Source organism: Heteronotia binoei, chromosome 7 (assembly GCF_032191835.1).
Source record: "Heteronotia binoei isolate CCM8104 ecotype False Entrance Well chromosome 7, APGP_CSIRO_Hbin_v1, whole genome shotgun sequence".
NCBI lineage: Eukaryota > Metazoa > Chordata > Lepidosauria > Squamata > Gekkonidae > Heteronotia > Heteronotia binoei.
This window is the reverse complement of record NC_083229.1, coordinates 42,959,057-42,979,096: the sequence shown is the minus strand read 5'-3', so window position 1 is coordinate 42,979,096 and position 20,040 is coordinate 42,959,057. Positions and strand designations below refer to the sequence as shown.

Below are 20,040 nucleotides of genomic sequence, written 5' to 3'. Positions count from 1 at the left end.
AATGGGGCCGAGAGCGGCCACTCAACCATGAGCAACTGAGAGACTTGCCAACACCAAGTGCGCCAGCTGTGGGAATCCACACGAGCGATGGGACTGCCCATATCGCAACGTGGACTGCAGGAACTGTGGAAGAGTGGGCCACATAGTGCGGGCTTGCCGGGCCAAGGCCACCCGAAGACACCAGTCCACCAACTACGACTCGACCAATGCCTACTCGACCTCACGATTAGCCTGCATGTAATGAACTTGCCCCTCACCACCCCAGATAAGGTCAGGGTGTTGGTCCTAATCGAGGGCGCTCCATGCCTAATGGAGCTGGACTCAGGCTCCTCCATCTCCATAATTTCAGAGGAGTCTCTAAGAAAACTTTGCCCCCTTGGCCGGCCCCGGCTGCGACCAGCTGATTTCATACTGCGGGACTTCCAAAAAAACGCCGTACAGATTTCAGGTTGGGCCACTGTAAGGGTAGAGTTTAAGAACTTTAAGGGTAAGTTGGACATACTCGTGGTCAAATGGCAGCTCACCACATTACTGGGGCTGGCCTGGTTTCAACCGCTTTGTATTCAAATAGTGGGGGTGCAGCAGATGCAAACGCAAAATTTCGAGCACGTGTGCCTGGAATTCCCGGAAGTGTTTGATGGGTCCCTGGGGTGCTACAAGGGGCCTACCATCACCTTATCCATTGATCCCCACATGAAACCGATAAGGCTGAAGGCCAGGCAAGTTCCGTTCACTCTTAAGCCAAAAATAGAAGCGGAGCTGGACCGCCTCACGGCCCAGGGAGTGCTAGAACCGGTATCCTACGCTGTATGGGAAACACCCATAGTCACTCCAGTGAAGCCAAATGGAGAGGTGCGCATATGTGCTGACTATAAGTGCACAATAAATAAGGCACTTCAGTACAATCCATACCCTATTCTGGTGGTCAGCCACATACTGGAAGCCCTAGCAGGCTCTAAGTTTTTTGGGAAACTGGACCTGGCCCAGGCGTACCAGCAACTCCCGGGGGACACTGAGACAGCAGAGGCCCAGATCATTGTGACTTACAGGGGAGCTTTTCGGGCGCAGCGGTTGCAATTTGGGGTTAGTGTGGCTCCGGGGATTTTTCAGAGCATAATGGACTCTCTTTTCAAAGGGATCTCCGGAGTGCAACCATTTTTTGATGATGTTTTGATCACCGCCCCAGACGCTGAGGAGTTCAGCAGCCGACTGCGAGAGGTACTCCACCGTTTCCAGATGGCAGGACTTAAAGTGAAGCGGGAAAAGTGTTCCCTCGGGGTGTCGAGGGTAGAGTTCTTGGGGTTTGCAGTAGACACCACGGGAATCCACCCGACAGCCGACAAGACCAGGGCAATAGTCCACACCCTGGCCCCCACGTGCAAGACAGAGTAACAAAGTTTCTTGGGCTTATTAAATTTTTATCATTCATTTTTGCCCCACAAAGCAGCCATCACAGTACCCCTTCATAGGCTCCTTGATAAAAATGCCCCGTGGGTCTGGGAAAAGAAGCAGGTCGCTGCTTTTCAGGCAGTCAAGGTCCTCCTAGTTTCCAATGATGTGCTCCACCATTTTGATGAATCCCTACCAGTGATTCTGGCTTGTAACGCTTCCCCATACGGGGTGGGCGCCGTTCTGGGGCACCAACTCCTGGATGGGAGGGAGGTCCCCATGGCCTATTATTCAAGGACCTTGACCCCCGTGGAGCACAACTATGCCCAGATAGACAAGGAGGCCTTGGCAATAGTGGCGGGGGTGCATAAATTCAATGACTACCTATACGGTAGGCATTTCACGATTGCCACGGACCACAAGCCACTACTGGGCCTCCTAGCCGCAGATCGCCAGATACCACAAATTCTGTCACAGTGCGTCCTGCGGTGGAACCAGTTTCTCAACTCATACACATATGCCCTGGTCCACGGCCCTGGCAAAGCTATGGGACACGCTGAAGCCCTCAGCTGCCTGCTGCTGCCCTCTATGGACACGGATCCTGCCCCTGCCGACCATGTGATGCTTATAGAGACTCCACGCCGCCGAAGTAGCTAGGGTCACGGGTAGAGACCACATCCTTGCACGTGTTTTAGACTGGGTGGGAAGGGGGTGGCCCACGGGCAAACTGGACGTAGAATTCAGGGCGTTCGCATCACACAGAGAAGAACTGTCCATGCACAAGGGGTGCCTTCTCTGGGGCAGCAGGGTGGTGGTTTCCCCCCCCCCCCCATTGCGGAAGCAAGTGCTGGAAGCCCTACACGATTGGACCTGGCCAGACTGAGGGTTGTTCCAGGGTATGTATATAATCGGGACCCGGTCCGCGTTTCCTCGCCTTGTGATGTACTCGCTAATAAAGCATGTTGCCTTCAACACGTCTCATCACTTAGTACATTACAGACGTGATGGGCTATAAATGCAATTAACCAAAACTGCTAGTTGTAGATAGTTGTAGAGACCCAAACACCACATACAGTTTTTCTAGTAGTACTGTTTCTCAGAAACAAATGAACTGAATGACAAATAAAATGACAGTGCCATTTAAAAAAGAAAAAGGTAGACTTACACCTTTCTAAATCCATTCAAGTCAATGGGCACAGAAGAGTTTAATTATGTTTAGGATTGCATTGTAAGAGGCAAAACTTACATAAACAGACTTGGCAATTGGCTTCATCTTCAATATAATCTACACAAAGTGTTGTGCATAACCTCAAAAACAGATTACAAAAAAACCCCAAAGCATTTATCAGTTTTGTTGCATCTTTATTTCATTCTTTTTCAGCACAAAAAAATTGGGTACTTAATCTTCTGCTCCACATAATCAGCTATTGTTCAAAATAAATGAGAAAAATCCATTGCACTTAGTTTCTTCTGTTTACAACCATTTCCATTTTTATGAGGCTCTCATAAGTGTATTAACTATTTTCTTTAAAACGTGTCCCTGAAAATGGAGCTATGATGAACTGAAGAGAGTGACTGCAATGATGACTCCTAATGCCATTCAAATTTTTGCTGAATACCACCACTAGTTAGTAGGGTTCCACAAATATAATTTGTCCCATTCCATACTTGATCTGTAGTTCTGCTGTGTCAAGGTTTCTGCATCTTTTTAATGATTAAATTGCAAATTTCTGTGAATTTCATTTGTGTGTAAGATTTTGTATGTATTCAATATGTGTTGGACTCTATACTTCATTAATGGTAATACAGATCCAGATGCATATATAATTCAGTTCCTTTTTTCACCCCCCCCCCCAAAAAAAAAATCTCAGGGCACTGTAGGTAGCCCCTGAGGACAGAGGAACCTTATGGGATCCTGAAAGTTCCAGCTGCAGTCTCTGTTGTTTTACCCAGACTGTTGTATAATCAATCCATGCACCTGAAGTTGTGGTTTACATCCCACACCTCAGGGTAACACTGAAGTACATGGGAGAAGAGCCATGGCACTGCAACCTGCCACTTTCCCTCCTTCGCCTTCAGCCAGCTTCCTTTCATTTCCAGCTCCAGCTTCATACCTGGTCATTGAAAGCCAGTGTAGTGTAGTGGTAAAACCTGTGGACTATAATCTGAAGAACCAGGTTTGATTTCCTCCTCCATCACATGAAGCCTGCTGGGTAAACATTGGCCAGTCACAGTTTGCTTAAAACTCTCTCAGTCTCACCTACCTTACAAGGTGTCTGTTGCGGGAAGAGGAAGAGAAGGTGATTGTAAGCCACTTTGAGACTCCTTGGGGCAGAAAAAAGCAGGGCATAAAAACAACTTTGAGCTGAGCTCCACCCTCCTCTTCTCTGCTCCTGAGTCAGCACCTGCCCTCCACAACCATGCTCTGCTTTAGACCACTTGAGCCCAGATAACCATGATTCTCCCCTTAGGGTTGTCAAGTCCAATTCAAGAAATATCTGGGGGCTTTGGGGGTGGAGCCAGGAGACTTTGGAGGTGGAGCCAGGAGACAGGGGGTGGAGCCATAAGCAAAATGGAGTTCAGGCCATCACATTTAAAGGAACCACACACCTTTTAAATACCTTCCCTACATTAGAAATAATGAAGGATAGGGGCTCCTTCTTTTGGGGCTCATGGGGTATAATGGAGAATTGATCAGTAAAATAAGTTTAGTCTTGATAAAAAATAAGTAATGCATATGTTTTCATCCTTCTAGAAAATTCACAGTTGTTGTTTTTTGGTTTTTTTAAAAAAACCCTTTCTTTTAATTGCTTCAAAAATTCTAGAAACTTTACCTCTCTGTACATTGTTCTAGAATTTGAATGACAAAGAATGAAGCAGATATAGAGACAGTGGAAAAACTCCTCAAGATGTTCTAAAAAGAGGTGCTGAGGAAAAGCTTTCTCTCCCTAGAATCCTGGAATGCCACTGATAGTCAGAGTAGACAATGCTGAACTAGACAGACCAATGTTTACTGTGGAAGAAGGCAATTTCACAGCTATATTAAAACTGAATCAACAGCCTCTGCAATGGCATTTTACAAATGAAACATTTTCTTTCATCAATATAAACATTCTAGAATTTGAAAACATATTTTGAATTATGGAGATATTCGGCAAATTAATAACCATAGGTTGGATCCATCATAAAATCTGCATGTGTACTAGGGCTCTTGTGCCAGTAGAAATGCAATAAAAATACTTCAGTAACCATTTGTGTTAAGTCAAACTTGTTGTATCCCCACTTGTGTCTCCATTTGTGGAAGATCTTGGTCAACCAGTTTCTGGGCACTCTAATATACAGGTAGGAAAGAGCTAGGGGTTGTTCAAGATCTTGAGCCAGCAGAATTATGGGAAGTCCATTTATGTGTCTATTTGTGTTAGGTGTGCCAGCCATGACTGGTACCCCAGTGGGAGCATTTGAGGGATGGGACAATGTTGCATTGATGCATGGCACAAAACCAGAAGTGATATCATTGCATCAGTGTTGTGCTCTAGGATTCACCCAACACTCTGTGGTTTAACACAATGACGTGTTAATATGATGCCATGTGTTAATATGATGCCAACCTTCCTCTTTCCCCCTACTACCCTATCAAATAGTCATGGGGAACAGAAGACTAGGTCCCCTAGCTTGCATATCACTGAATCCAAGCCCATGCTTAGGTTCAAGATTTCTAGTGCAAGCAGATCTGCAGCAAAGCTCAGACCAGTGGGTTCACTTGGAACCAGGGCTTATTTTGAGCAGGAACGCAGTTCCAGCTGGCTTGTCATCAGGGAGTGTGAACTAATATGCAAATGAGTTCCTGCTAGGCTTTTCCCACAAAAACTGGAGAGCCAGTTTGGTGTAGTGGTTAAATGCGTGGACTCTTATTTGGGAGAACCGGGTTTGATTCCCCACTCCTCCACTTGCACCTGCTAGCATGGCCTTGGGTCAGCCATAGCTCTGGCAGAAGTTGTCCTTGAAAGGGCAGCTGCTGTGAGAGCCCTCTCCAGCCCCACCCACCTCACAGGGTGTCTGTTGTGGGGGAGGAAGGTAAAGGAGATTGTGAGCCACTCTGAGAGACTTCGGAGTGGAGGGCGAGATATAAATCCAATATCATCTTCTTCTGTTTGGAACATTATTTTATACCACCTAAGAATCATTCTAAAGGAACAGGTGTTTTCATTTGTGGCAATTCATGTGAAGAATGAAGACAAGATTTCTGTATTGTTTTTTAAACTGGTAATATATGCCTCCTCCCAATAGGTTCCCAAACTTTGCCCATCTCTTTTCTGCTCATAAAAGTCTTACCCTGGTAAAACTCTTACACTGAAGTACTCCTGAAAAAATCCTCCTTAAGTTATTTATTGATTTATTTAGTTACTTATAGAAAGTGTCCATTAGAGGCTAAAACGCCTTATTCAGTGTAGCAGTAATAATATTGTTCAGACTGGCAAGGGACTCATAGAAGTTTATATTAGTTATGTGGAAGGTTCTAATTTTCCATTAACTTCCATTCACTTTTTGAAGCCCCTCCTATAAATATGGTAGCTCCACCTGGCAAGATGTGTAGCCTGTTTCCCAACTAGAGTTAATGGCTGAGCCCACAGTCTTTTTCTTTCACAAAAATGCGTCAGTTAATGATGGGATTCCTGAGCTTTTATGCTCAGTTAGGTATACCAGCTTTGATCAGGCCATGGGCATTGTGCGAGGCTGCGGAAAGTGGGCAGAGATGGCTAAATGCAATATTAAGTCTGCGTTTCGCCTTCTACCTGTCCATCCGGCTGATTTTGAGCTTTTAGGATTTTCCTTTGAGGGGCAATTTTACATGGACAGAGCTTTGCCAATGGGCTGTTCTGTCTCATGTGCGGCTTTTGAGTGTTTCAGCACGTTCTTGGAATGGGCTGTTCGCAAAAAAATTGGATCTCAGGATGTTGTTCATTATTTGGATAACTACCTCTTTGTGGATCCTGCAGGGACTGGGCGTTGCACACGGCTGTTGTCTGGCTTCATTGAGCTGGCTGCTAAACTGGGGGTTCCATTGGCGCAGGAAAAAATGGAAGGTTTGGCCCCAAAACTTATTTTTTTAGGGATTGAGCTGGATACCCTGGCGCAATTGTCCAGAATTCCTATTCAAAAAGTGGAAGATTTGAGGAGTAGGATTGATTCCTTTCTTCTTAAGAAAAAGGTCACCTTGCTTGAGCTCCAGCAGCTGGTTGGGCATCTTAACTTTGCTTGCAAAGTGGTTGCTCCTGGACAAGCTTTTCTTCGTAGGCTATGTGATGCTATGGCAGGCCTCCTGCATGAGGGAGGATTTGCAAGAATTTGTAGAGTCCTTTAATGGGATTTTTTTTTTGGGGGGGGAGAGATGACATGAGGCTTGAGGCAGAGCTTCTGGTCATGTCTGATGCTGCTGGGTCTTTAGGTTTTGGGGTTTATTTCCACAGACATTGGTGCGTGGACGCATGGCCAGTCATGGGCTCGGGCAGGTTTGAACCGAGATCTAATGTTTCTCGAGTTTTTTCCCATTCTTGTTGCAGTTTGGCTGTGGGGGAATTATATGGCCAATCGCACAATTCGTTTTTGGTGCAATAACATGGCAGTGGTCCATGTCATTAATTTCCTTTCATCCAAATCTCAAAGGGTTATGAAATTGGTGAGGGCCTTCACTCTGCGCTGTCTGTGGCTTAACATATTGTTTTTAGCCAAGCATGTTCCTGGGGTAGATAACGGGGTAGCTGACGCGCTTTCTCTTAAATAGACGGAGAGGTTTCGTCAGCTGGCCCCAGATGCCAATCGAGAGCCAGTGCCAATGCCCTAGGAGCTATGGCTGATTGGAGAGCCAAGACCTGCACAGCGATAGGCCTAGCCATTGCACATAGCACCAGGAAGTCTTACGAACGTGCTGTGCGGCAGTTTGAGGACTTTAGGCTGAAGTAGGGTATCACATTGTTGGGCCCCTCCTGGTGGAGCAGTTGCTCCACTACTGTGTTTCTCTAAAAGGTAAGGGATTGGCCGTGTGATCCATTAGGGGACACCTGTCTGCTCTGGCTTTTGTTAGCAAGGCGTTGGGATACAAGGAGGAAACAGCAGACTTTTGGCTTCAAAAGATGCTGGAGGGATGGGCCAGAGAGGCTGGGACTAATATCGATACTAGGAAGCCTATTTCACCTCTGATTCTTAAGGGTTTGAAGGGGGTTTGGGGCACAGTGTGTGCATCTTATTTTGAGTCTGCATTGTTTCATGCTGCTTCCCTGGTTGCCTTTTTGGGGACCTTTAGAGTTAGTGAGTTAGTGGTGGGCTCCAGAAATGATGTTTCTGATAATGCTTTGTTGCTACAGGACCTGAGGTTAGTTGAGGGTAAGGCGGTCATTACCATTCGATGCTCTAAGACTGACCATTCAGTCTTCCTCCATTCAGCACCTGGGCCGTTGGCGGTCATCGGCCTATAAATCTTATGTTCGCCCTCTGCTCAGTTCCTAGCTTAATTTATTTGTAATTGAGATGTTATGGTTCTTCTTTCTAGTTTGACTGTTTTTTCTTTTTTAGATGCTGTTGTTTCCGGCCAGAGGAGCCGAGTTCTCGTCTGTGGACACAGCTATGTGTTTTGGGCCGCACATCAGGCTTGGAGAACTTCGGTCGGCTCTCAGCTGGGACTCAGCCAATATGTTACTGTAGAATGGTGTGGCCGCTGGGGTCTTCAGTGGCCTGTTCTGCTGCCATTGTTATTTCATGGGAATGCGGGCCCTCTTCCTGAGGTTATAATCATCCACCTGGGAGGGAATGATCTAGGGCTAGTAAAAGGCAAGGCTTTGGTCTTGCAGGCCCATGAGGATTTTTGGTACATTAGGGAGAGCTGGTCCAGGACCACTATAATTTGGTCAGCCATGATCCCCCACCTTGTTTGGCGTAGTGCTTGGGACCCTGCAGGTATAGAAAAGGCCCGTTACAAAGCTAACAAAGAAATTAGGAAGGCATTGGAAGGGGGGTTGGGCCACTTTCTGCCGCACCCGGATATTTCTATGAAATTTCCTGACCTCTACAGAAGGGATGGGGTGCATCTCTCTGAAAAAGGTAACTTGCTTTTCTTGAGAGATCTCCGGCAAGGGCTTCGGGTGGCCTTGGGTCTCCCGGTGGGTGCTAAGCCCTAAATAGAGACTTGGCCTTAGAAGTGGCAGGTTGTTAATGGGTTTATGGTTCTATGCGGCTAGGGGAGGACCAGAAAGCATCCCCCTTTTGGGGAGTTAGGGGTCTGGCAGGATCAACCTTAGGGTTTGATGACCTGGGGTGTGAGAATGCAGACCGTCCTGGAGGCTCGACTAGAGGGTGCCTTCCACTGAGATGTGCGTCTGGTGATTGGGCCCTCTGGGGCTTGCCTCCTTGCTGGGCCGGCCTGGCAGGAGCTGTGCCACACAGCTCCGGCCGGGGGGCTGGGTCTCTCACCCACTAATGGCAGGGGAGCAGTCTGTTGAGACCCCTGACCAGGCTGCATTTCTTGTTGCCCTTGCCATTTATTATTATACTTAATAAAGTGGCCCTTAGTTGTACCAATACCTTGTGTCCGACTCTTCATTCTGACTTGGGGGGGGAAACTTCAGCAGAGCTGCCTCCTTCCTAAAACTCCATTCCCAAAATAAAGATGTCTTCCCCCCTCTTTTTGAGCAGTGGTTCATTTTCTTTAACATTCATCCTTGTGAAAGTTTATCAATAAAGTAACGGTGTGGGTAGCTCCATCTGGCTTCAGTGAAATGGGAGAAGCAGAGGAAACTAGCCAACATTAAAGACATCTAATTTGCATTTACAACTGAGGCTTTGAGGAGAAAATGCATAGGGAAATAAATCAGTTATTACATTTAAAAGAATATGCTTTATGCCAGTTTCTTTGCTTGCCTCACTGAGAACATATAGTTATGTGACCAATAATTATAGCTTTTTCTTGCATCAACAAAAGCTAAATGATATAAACAAGTACAACCGTTTATATACAACTCTCCCAGGCAGCTTCATTATGGTGTCCAGGCCCAAGGCATCCATTTGAGCTCCCACAAGCACGCAGAATACAGAAGAGAAAGAACTGCGGCTATAAAACTGAGATAACTGGGCAGTGGAGCTTTCTCTGGGTTCTGAAGGACAGCCACAGGCCACGGTATTGCCCTAAAGGGCATATATTCTCATATAACACAACACAGATTTGGTAGGAATTGCCTGAGAGTTGTGAATGATGAACATAAAGAAAACAACATGGGACTGAGGCATGTGTTCCTTCACAGAACTGGAAGTAACAACAATTGTGAAAAACGACGTGTTGGCCACTAACAATGCAAACAGCCTATGGGGCCATCTAAGGTACATGAAAGGGCTATGAAAAAATGGACTGGCCTCTTACTTTTTGATTCAATCAGAAGTAATAGGGGAAAGCATGTAGGTCTCTTAGCATTATCTGGAGTGTTTAGATACTGTCTTTCTCTGTGTAGATCCTGAAGGCAATTTACAGTCAGATCAAATAATTAAAATCCACTAAATCTATGGCAAAAATCAGTAAATCAAAAAATTAAAAAGGATAGCTGTTTCAGAGAGTAGCCAAGTTCGTCTGCAGTAGAACAGCTAGGTTCAAGCCCAGTAGCATTTCAGAGTTTCAGAGTATAAACTTTACAGAGTCAAAACTCCCCTTTGTCAGGCACGAATAGAAAGAAAAGCAGCAATTCTTCATATTTAGATTATAGCACCAACACAGAGCAAACAAAACACCTATATAATAGCAGCCTGATAAATGTGCAACAAACAATACAAACCCTCAATAAAACAGTTCCAGCAATAAAACAATCATATTTAGAAGAACTGTATATATATCTCAAACATAGGTCAACAATGAAACACTTCTAATGGTCATCCATGAAATGGTCAACAATGAAACACTTCTAATGGTCATCCATTAACACAATACTAAAACGCCTAAATACATAAAAAGATCTCTATCTGGCACCTAAAAATTAACAAGTTAGATGCCAGTTGAATTTCTGCTCAGAAGGCATTCTATATATCAAGTTGCCACCCCTGAATGGCAATTGACCAACTTTAGAAAGTGCCATCTAGCTTACTTCATAACATTGGGACACATGGAACAGTCCTTGGAATACAGATCCTATCTAGCAATCAGTTGGTACGAATTCCTTCAGAATTCCCTGCTTCTTAGCCTAGCACTTTAATGGTAAGAATCAGCACTTCAAATTGTTCCCAGACAAAAACAGGCAGTCAGTGTAGTTTTAGACTGGCATGGTTCATTGTAACTCTTGCCAACAAATAATCTCACAGCTAAATTTTATACAAATTGAAGACTCCAGGCCATCTTCCATATAACATGAATTGCAGTAACCTAAACTGGATGTAATCATGAATGGAAATGGATTAACAGTAGACTGTGGGATCCATCGTTGTCATTTTAAACCTGCAGCTGTCTTAGCCTCATAAGGCCATCTGAAATAATCATCAAGATTAGATCTATATCCTTCTGAGTCCACTGAAGTCAATGGGTTTCAATGGTATAATTCTGTTTAGAATGGCACTGCTAATATTTATTTATTTATTTATTTCGATTTATATCCCGCCCTACCCCACCGAAGCGGGCTCAGGGCGGCTCACAACACAAAAATTCTAACAATAAAATTAAGAATTAAAATACATTAATAATTTACACAATAAAAATAAACAATTCATCAATGTGCTATCCCATAGTCTTCCTTAGAAGTATTCAGATGCCGGTCAGTTGTATGCCAACTGGAAGAGGACTGTCTTACAGGCCCTGTGGAATTGCTCAAGGTTCCGCAGGGCCCTCACCTCTTCTGGTAGCTGGTTCCACCAGCAAGGGGCTGTGATCGAAAAAGCCCTGTCCCTAGTTGACTTCAGACGGGCCTCCTTTGGCCCGGGGATTGTAAGGAGATTTTGAGAACCCGAACTCAGCACTCTCTGGGGAACATATGGGGAGAGACAGTCCCTAAGGTAGGCAGGTCCCAGGCCATATAGGGCTTTAAAGGTAATGACCAGCACCTTGTACCGAACTCGGTATATTATTGGCAGCCAGTGCAGTCCCCGAAGCCCTAATAACAGCCGGGCGGTGGCGTTCTGCACTAACTGCAACTTCCAGGTTTGGCACAGGGGCAGCCCCATGTAGAGGGCATTACAATAATCCAACCTTGAGGTGACCGTTGCATGGATCACTGTTGCCAGATCATCATGTTCCAGGAAAGGAGCCAACTGCCTTGCCCGCCTGAGATGAAAAAATGCAGACTTGGCAGTGGCTGCTATTTGGGCCTCCATAGTTAGGGCAGGCTCCAATAATACTCCCAAGCTCCTGACCCTGTGTGCCACTGTTAGGGGCACACCATCAAAGGATGGTAGGGGAATTTCCCCTCCCGGACCATGCCAACCCAAGCAGAGGACCTCTGTCTTCGCTGGATTTAGCTTCAATCTACTCAGCCTGAGCCATCTAGTCACGGCTTGTAATGCCAGGTCCAGATTTTCTGGGACACTGCCAGGCCAGCTGTCCATGAGTAGATAGAGCTGGGTGTCATCAGCGTACTGGTGGCAACCCAACCCATACCTCCGGGCAATCTGGGCAAGGGGGCGCATATAGATGTTGAACAACATCGGAAGAGCACTGCCCCCTGAGGCACCCCGCAATCAAGCATGCGCCTCCGGGACAGTTCACCCCCAATTGCCACCCTTTGTCCCCGGCCATCAAGGAAAGTCATTGTAAGGCCAACCCCTGAATCCCCGCGTCGGCGAGACGGCAAGTCAGTAACCGATGGTCGACCGTATCAAACGCTGCCGATAGGTCTATCAACATCAGTACCGCCGAGCTGCCTCGATCCAGATGCCACTGAAGATCATCCACCAGAGCAACCAGCACTGTCTCCATTCCATGACCCGGACAAAAGCCTGACTGATGGGGATCGAGAATGGAAGCATCCTCCAGGAAACTCTGTAACTGCAACACCACTGCCCTCTCAATAAGTTTACCCAAAAAGGGTAAATTTGAGACCGGCTGATAGTGTGCCAATTCGGCCGGATCTAACGTTCAGGAGGGGGCGGACCACCGCCTCTTTAAGTTTACACCAATAAGTAAGCTTGAAAGTTTGCATAGGCATCACCAACCTGTTCTGACCTACTGGTACAAGAAAGCTTTTTTGGGCTAGTCTCCCCAGATTTTTCTCTTTTGGCCAGATCTGAGTAGGTATGGATGGCCTAAATACTCACGTGGCATATTTTGGATCACCAGTTCAAGATCCTCTGCTGTCTCAAGTTGTAAAGGCCTAACACCTTTGACACAGTCCCACAGCAATGGGTATACAGAAACTGTTCCTGCCTTTTTCTTCATTTATAGATCTGAGGATGAACTTTAACCAAAGATAATCACTTCAATCAAATTCCATTACCTGTAGAGAATGTAAGAAAACAACTTGGTGTGCAGTTGATTTTGAACAGGAACATTGATCACACACACTGTAAAATACTTTGGATTCACCATAGTGGTTGTGGAAAGTGCTGTCAAGTCACAGCCAACTTATGGTGACCTCATAGGGTTTTCAAGGCAAGAAACATTCATAGGTGGTTTGCCACTGCCTGCCTATGCATCACAACCCTATACTTCCTCAGTGATCTCCCATGCAAGTACTAACCAGGGCCAACCCTGCTTAGCTTCCGAGATCTGAGAAGATTAGCCTACCTGGGCCATCCAGGTCACCATAGAAACCAAAAACCTATGTGTTCTGGAGGGTATCATGGGACAATTTGAGATGTCTGGAAAAGTGCCCATCATGCTTTCCCCACCTCACAAATGCATTCCAAAACACACTCAGGCTGCAAACACACACACTAAATAATGCACTTTCAATGGACTTTCCAACTGGATCTTGCCAATTCATCTAGTAAAATCCAGTTGGAAAGTCCATTGAAAGTGGATTAAAAATGCATTATTTGGTGTGTGTGATCACAGCCTTACTTAGAAGGGTGATGGGTTTATTTCCCATTACATTTGATTAGAACTACAGTAGTTATTCTGCTCAAAAAACTATTTGCCTGATAATTCTTGACAACTCATCTTTATTTGTACTTAGACAAACATCAGTGAAAGTTAACAGTATAAAACATTTCATCTTTATTTCATCACTTCTATTATACTCCACTTTTCTCTCCCAAAGGGAGCTGCCTCAAAGCAGCTTATATCATTCACTTCTCCATTTCATCCTCACAACAACCCTCTGAAGTATGTTAAGCTGGGAGTAGGTGACTGGCTGAGTGGCAACTGGAACATGAGTCTCCTAGATGCTGGTTCAACATTGTAACCAGCGCACCACATTGGTTCTTTGGTTTACAGAGATATTTGAAATGCAGGTGGATTGAGCGATTAGAAATCACCCAAGAATAAGTATAAATTATAACTGAGTTGTATTTAACAAAACAGAAAACCAAATGTTTTCTTTTTACAAGGGAACTGTCCAAACTAAAGCCTACAATATTTCAAATGATAATTAGAAGAATTCATCAAATGATATTAGTATGAACCTTTCAGTACCATTATACAGCATTCATATAAACACACAAGGAAAATCCTTTATACTACCTTGTCTATATTTTTTGTTTCCATGTAAGACCAAATTAGCTATTAACTTCACTTGACACCAGAAAATAAATATCCATCAATTTAGAAAGCATCATTTATATTTTATGTGAGATTACAAAGTTCTTTTGAGCTCATTAGGAATAATAGTGTTGGTGAGAGGGGGCAGTGATGAATGTAAAAGAAGAAGACGGATTAACAACAGTGAGGAAATACCTGAGCCATAACAAATAAAGAACACCTTCTAATATGCACCATGAGATTTTCATCTTGTAAAATCAACCGTGTAAGGGGAAGAGCTGAAAGTAAAGTTAAAAGAAAATAAAGGCTTTTGATCAGAGGAGAGTAAAGCTGGAGGAGTGAATGCAACATGACACATATATAGGATGAGAGAGGTGTAATAAAAAAGGACAGGAAGGCAATAAAATGGATACAATTATGGGAGGGATACAATCAGCTTTTCTGTTGATGAAAAAAGGAGGAAGGGATCTGCATAGGCAAAACCCATGTGAGCCAGGAAATGTAGTAAAAAGGGGAGTTGGGTGAAAGTGGGTGGAAAAGTTGGCTGGATTCACCCCCACAACTTAAGGGAGTATTATGGCACTAAAGACCTGAGGAGCTTATAAATGGTTTGTGACTTTTATTTCATTTTGCCTTTAGCCATCTTTATAGTAAGCAACCCTATAGTAAGCAACCCTATAAAGGTCAAAACATACAAGATGGCAAGTTATCTGTGATGGCATCAACATTTAAAAAATGCTAATAAAAATTGCACATGACCCCAATACATATCAGGCTCTGTCAGGCCCGGCCCAAGGATGCATGGTGCCCCAGGCAGCCTCACTGCCTCCCATGCAGGATTAACTTTAGGATTAACAATTTTAGGATTAACAACAGGTACCACACTGCCTACCTCTAGCATTCAGCAACCAGCATTCAAAAATAAACATACTTTTGAATGGGTCTTAAAAAGTGTTGCCCTATTGCTTTGATGACTTACATTGTTCTCCTCTTCTCTATTTTATCCTCACTACAACCCTGTGAGGTAGGTTGTACTGACTGGCCCAAAGTCACTCAAGCAAGTTTTCATGGCAGGGTGGGGATCTGAAATTGGTTCTCCCAGATCCTAGCTGGATACTTTAATGAGTATGCCATACTAGCTTCTCACACTATTCTGTAGATGGCCCAGATTCCGAGTTCATTTTTTAAAAAATCAAAGAAATCTCTACACCTTTTCATTACAGAAATAGAAAGCAAAACGTGAAGAAGAAGAAGAATTGCAGATTTATACCCCGCCCTTCTCTCTGAACCAGAGACTCAGAGCGGTTCACAATCTTCTTTATCTTCTCCTTCAACAACAGACACCCTGTGAGGTAGGTGGGGCTGAGCAGGGCTCTCACAGCAGCTGCCTTTCAAAGTCAACCTCTGTGGTAGCTATGGCTAACCCAAGGCCATTCCAGCAGGTGCAAGTGGAGGAGGGGGGAATCAAACCCAGTTCTCCCAGATAAGAGTCCACACACTTAATCACTACACCAAACTAGCTCTCAGTTTGCTGATTACATTATGCAGTGAGAAAAGACCCATTCCACCTTCCCTTTTTCTAGACAATGAGGGAAGATATGGCTGTGATTAACAGGTAGGAAAAGTCCAATGGAAGACTTTGCTTTTCTATTGCCAAGAGGGCCTGCACCAGCAATTGGTAACTATGTCTGTGTTTTTTGCTGATGTGATTCCTTGGAGGTATAAGATACAAAGGCGTAAGATACAAAGGGTAAGATACAAAGGAGATTATAAATGTTTTCATTTCCCTCATCCTAGCAATATTGCTCTAATCCATTCTACAATTAATGAAACATCTTTATATGTTTTTCAAGAATATGTTGGACATGCTACTAGATTAGTCTGAACTTCAAATACCTGCTCAGCACTAAAACTCATGCTGGGTGAGTTATTCTCTCTGTTTATCCAGCCTAAAAACAATACCTGTCTTGGTTGGTAAGGCCCATGTCCATCTAGTAAAGCATAGTGTTCCAACTACAATCAGGCCATAAATAAGGTGGTGGCCACTCCTGTTTATCTCTCAGGACCTGGTATTCAGAAGTATATCCTATGGGATTATCATGGAAGAGAGAATCACATATCACTATGAAATGCTTCACTGAGTGCCTTGAAGAAAGGAAGGAGAATTTTTTTTAAAAATCTCTTCCCTGAATCCCATTTGCTATTGTCTAACACAAGCCAGCACTGCATATATTCAACCAACTTCCACACATACTTCAATGAAGGGAGAAGTTCCATGCAAGCTTCCCTCTGAGTTTACCAAGAAGAGCTTTGTCCACCTAACTGTCTCTGTATGTGAAGCTGCATATGAAGCTCAATATATCCTCCAATATATCCTCCAGAATGGGGGAGTGTGGCATCATGAGCAGCACCAGAAATTTTACAAGTTCATTTCCTTGCATAATCTACTAAAGAATTCAGGAACTGGGAAGGAACTTCGCTTGCTTGAGACCCTGGACCCTGACAGTACTAACCAAGAAAAATTGCTTAGCTGACTCAGTGTAGGGTAACATCATATGCTCAAAAGATGACTGGAGGCAAACAGGATCACTTCAACAAAATGCAGACCTTTGCCAATCAGTATGCACAGATTTCTAATTCATTATCCCTTCCAATTAATGCCTTGAACTTTACTGGGCTGTGAAAGTGTCACTTCTTGACACACATTAGATAAATAATTTACTTTAGGATAGCCTCAGTTGGTTCATCACGACTCTCAATTTGAAGAAGATCTTACTACACAGCTAAAAGATTATTCTGAAGTGGTGTTTTATCTCATTTTATTGTATTTTCATTTAAATAATGGAATGCCTTTTTTCTTCTGAAACAAAATGAAATATTGCACATTTGAGAGAGAAATGTGTTGTCAATATAAGAAACAGTAAGCTTAAACAAACCCTGTCAAAGCTGATCAACATACCTTGGAATACTGTTGAAAGTAACAGTACCATCTGGCAACACAAAATAAACAGAACTTTCTTAAATGCGATCAGTTAGATCTTCCTGCTGGTTGTGAGGCAATGTTTCCTCCTAGAGCTCTTGATTTTTTCCCAATTGATTTTAGTAAGTTTTTGGATTTAACAGCTGAAGAAGTGTTACAATTGAAAGAAGTAATAAGTCTATCCCTTCTACGTTTCTACCATTTGTAATTCTGCTGCTATATTTCGCTATCAAATATCAGAAACCTTGAGCATACCTGTAATGCAATTTGAGGTCAAACTACACATTGTTTTGAGTTCAGTGATCAAATATCCATAACAGGTTTTTTTAGCCATAAAAGTATGACTGCTTATATATGTGTGAAACAGCCCTATAGCCAGTGAGAAACCATCCTTTCCCAAACAAGGAATGCTTCTGGAGGCCAGATCTCCCCTCACTGTTTTCAGTTGATGGTAGATACAGTGACTGCTTATGTTGCCTCTACTGCCTGCAAAGGACAGTGGGAGCTCACAGTCAGGCCAGCTCCTGCTACAAGGCTCCAGCTGGCTCTTTCTTTACCAGCCATTAAGCTCCATTAAGCTCAAACATACCTGAAAAAGCTCAGTCTATAAGGTTCCCAACCTCCAAGTGGTGGCTGGCAGATTTCCAGCTATTACAACCGATCTCCAGGCAACAGGTATCAGTTCACGTGGAGAAGACAGATGTTTTGGACGTTAGACTCTAAGGCATTATGCCCCAAACTGAATCCCCCTCAGGCTCCACCTCCAAAATCTCCATATATTTCCCAACCTGGAATTGACAAACCTATTAACTTAGCCCCATCTCATAAAAGTTTAGGTGCTAAGCAGGGTTGGCCACAGGAAGTACTTGCATTAAAGACCACCAAGGCAAACTCAGGCTGCTATGAAGAGGAAAGCAATGACCAACCATCTTTACTCATCTCCTTCCTGGAATGCACTGTGAATAGGATACCCATAAATCAGTTACAACTTGAGTGCACATTCTTTTTCTTCTTTGGGTTGTTTTGGTTATTTCCAAGGTGATATGAAACGGCAAATTTTAGGTGTCATTCCAGGTTGGGAATACCTTACCCCCTCTGTAATGTACTGAGAACCAAGACGATTTGAAGGCAACATAGTTTATTCGTAGCACATTACAAGAGAGGGAACACGCGGGCCGGGCCCCACTTATATACAGTACCCGGAACAGCCCCCTCATTCGACCAGGCCAATCCTGGTCGGTCAAACTTCCTGCCACAGATCTTGATGGGCAGGGCGAATTGCGAGCTCCATCCGGGGACCCAGGGGGTCGCCTTCAGTAGCGATCGCCATGCAGCCGGGTAACTTATGTTCAATACATGACACCCTCTATCTGCCATTCTTTAAATTCACAGGTATTTAACAACTACTTATTGTAACTACTATCAGCTGAGTAATTCAGATGAGGATAACAGCAATAGATTAACATTACAAGTTGTAATACTGGACTAATGCAATGCCACAGTCATCATAAAGACTTTCAGACTGAAGCACTTCATAAGAACAGCCATTTGTTAGTATGATTGATTCAGTTATTATTACCTACACAATTAAATTTGTTAGCCTTACTGACACTGTAAATATTAATAGAACAAAGTTGGAATCTAGTAGCACCTGAAAGATCAACAAAGTTTTATTCAGAATGTAAGCTTTTGTGTGCATGTTCACTTCATCAGACAATGAAATGGTGTACTGTGCAGTGCTACATATAACTTCCTCCTAGAGCTCTTGCAAAATAGTACAAAGTTAAAACCCAGGCAAACTGATGAAATTAACAAATTGAAAGAATAACAAGTTTGGTCTGGATAGCATCAGTTTTGTTTTGTTTTTCCCACTGGATTCTAACTTTGTACTATTTTGCATGGTTAACCACTGCCCACCAGCTATATGTAGCAATGCTCACTGTAACCCATTTCATTGTCTGACAAAGTGTGCATGTACACAAAAGCTTACATTCTGAATAAAACTTTGTTGGTCTTAAAGGTGCTACTGGACTCAAATTTTGTTCTATTGCTTCAGACCAACACGGCTGCCCATCTGTAAATATTAATGACATTCTAATATTTACCTGTGTACGACTGTTTAATGCATCTCAATTATATCCATTGAATAATCTTTACAACAGCCCAATATGGATGGCCAACTGTGCCTTAGTTATTTAAGACATTTCTATCTTGCCGTTTCTCCTCAGACTCAAGATGCCAAAACAGGCTGCAATGACACAAAACATACTAGTCAAATTAGCAAATTTAAGATGTGAAGATTAACATGCACAAGTTAAAAAAGGACAGAGAATTAACCCACCTCCAACAGATTACAAATTAAATTACAAATAATTACACACAGATTACACACAATAAAAACAAAGCCAAAAATGCAGAAAACAGTTTACCCTCCACCAAATGCTCCTTGGAATAAAATTGCCTTCCATGCCACCCTAAATGTACCAAGTGAAGTTGTTCTATGTACCCATCTGGTAGGCCATTCCAAATGAAAGAACACTCCTCCACCCCAGTTAAAAAAAAGTCTGTGACCTAATTGTAATAGACAGTCCTAAGTGGGGGATACCATAAGGAGAAGGCACCTGGGAGTATGCTTATTGGGAGATGTGGTTTGGCGAACTACTTACATATTTGAAGATGGTTATCATATCACCTCTCAGTCATATCCTCTCCAGGCTAAACATAGCCAGATCTTTCAACCTTTCTTCATAGGACTCATCCAGACCCTTAACATCTTTGTTGCCCTCCCTCTGGACATGTTCCAGCTTATCTATATCCTTCTTAACTATGGTGCCCAAAACTAAACATAATACTCTAGATGAGGTCTAACCAGAGCAGAGTAAAGTGATATTGTCACTTCATGCGATCTGGATACTATACTTCTATTGATACTGCCCCAAATTGTATTTGCCTTTTTAGCTACTGCATCACACTGCTGACTAATGTTCAGCGTATGGTCCACTAAGACCCCTAG

At 43.6% G+C, this 20,040-nt stretch overlaps 1 protein-coding gene across 4 annotated transcripts in view; it reads right to left on the bottom strand.

Moving 5' to 3' along the window:
- The window catches only part of RUNX1T1 (RUNX1 partner transcriptional co-repressor 1), a 191,613-nt gene that overhangs the window by 80,959 nt on the left and 90,614 nt on the right, over positions 1-20,040 (bottom strand). The window contains exon 1 of one of the 4 annotated variants that reach the window (XM_060243512.1): positions 12,664-12,842. The exons of the other annotated variants lie outside the window; for them this stretch is intronic. Coding sequence (XP_060099495.1) covers positions 12,664-12,784 — 121 coding nt within the window. The 5' untranslated portion in view covers positions 12,785-12,842. Of the gene's footprint in view, positions 1-12,663; positions 12,843-20,040 lie in introns of those variants that run through there. 4 annotated transcript variants of the gene reach the window in all.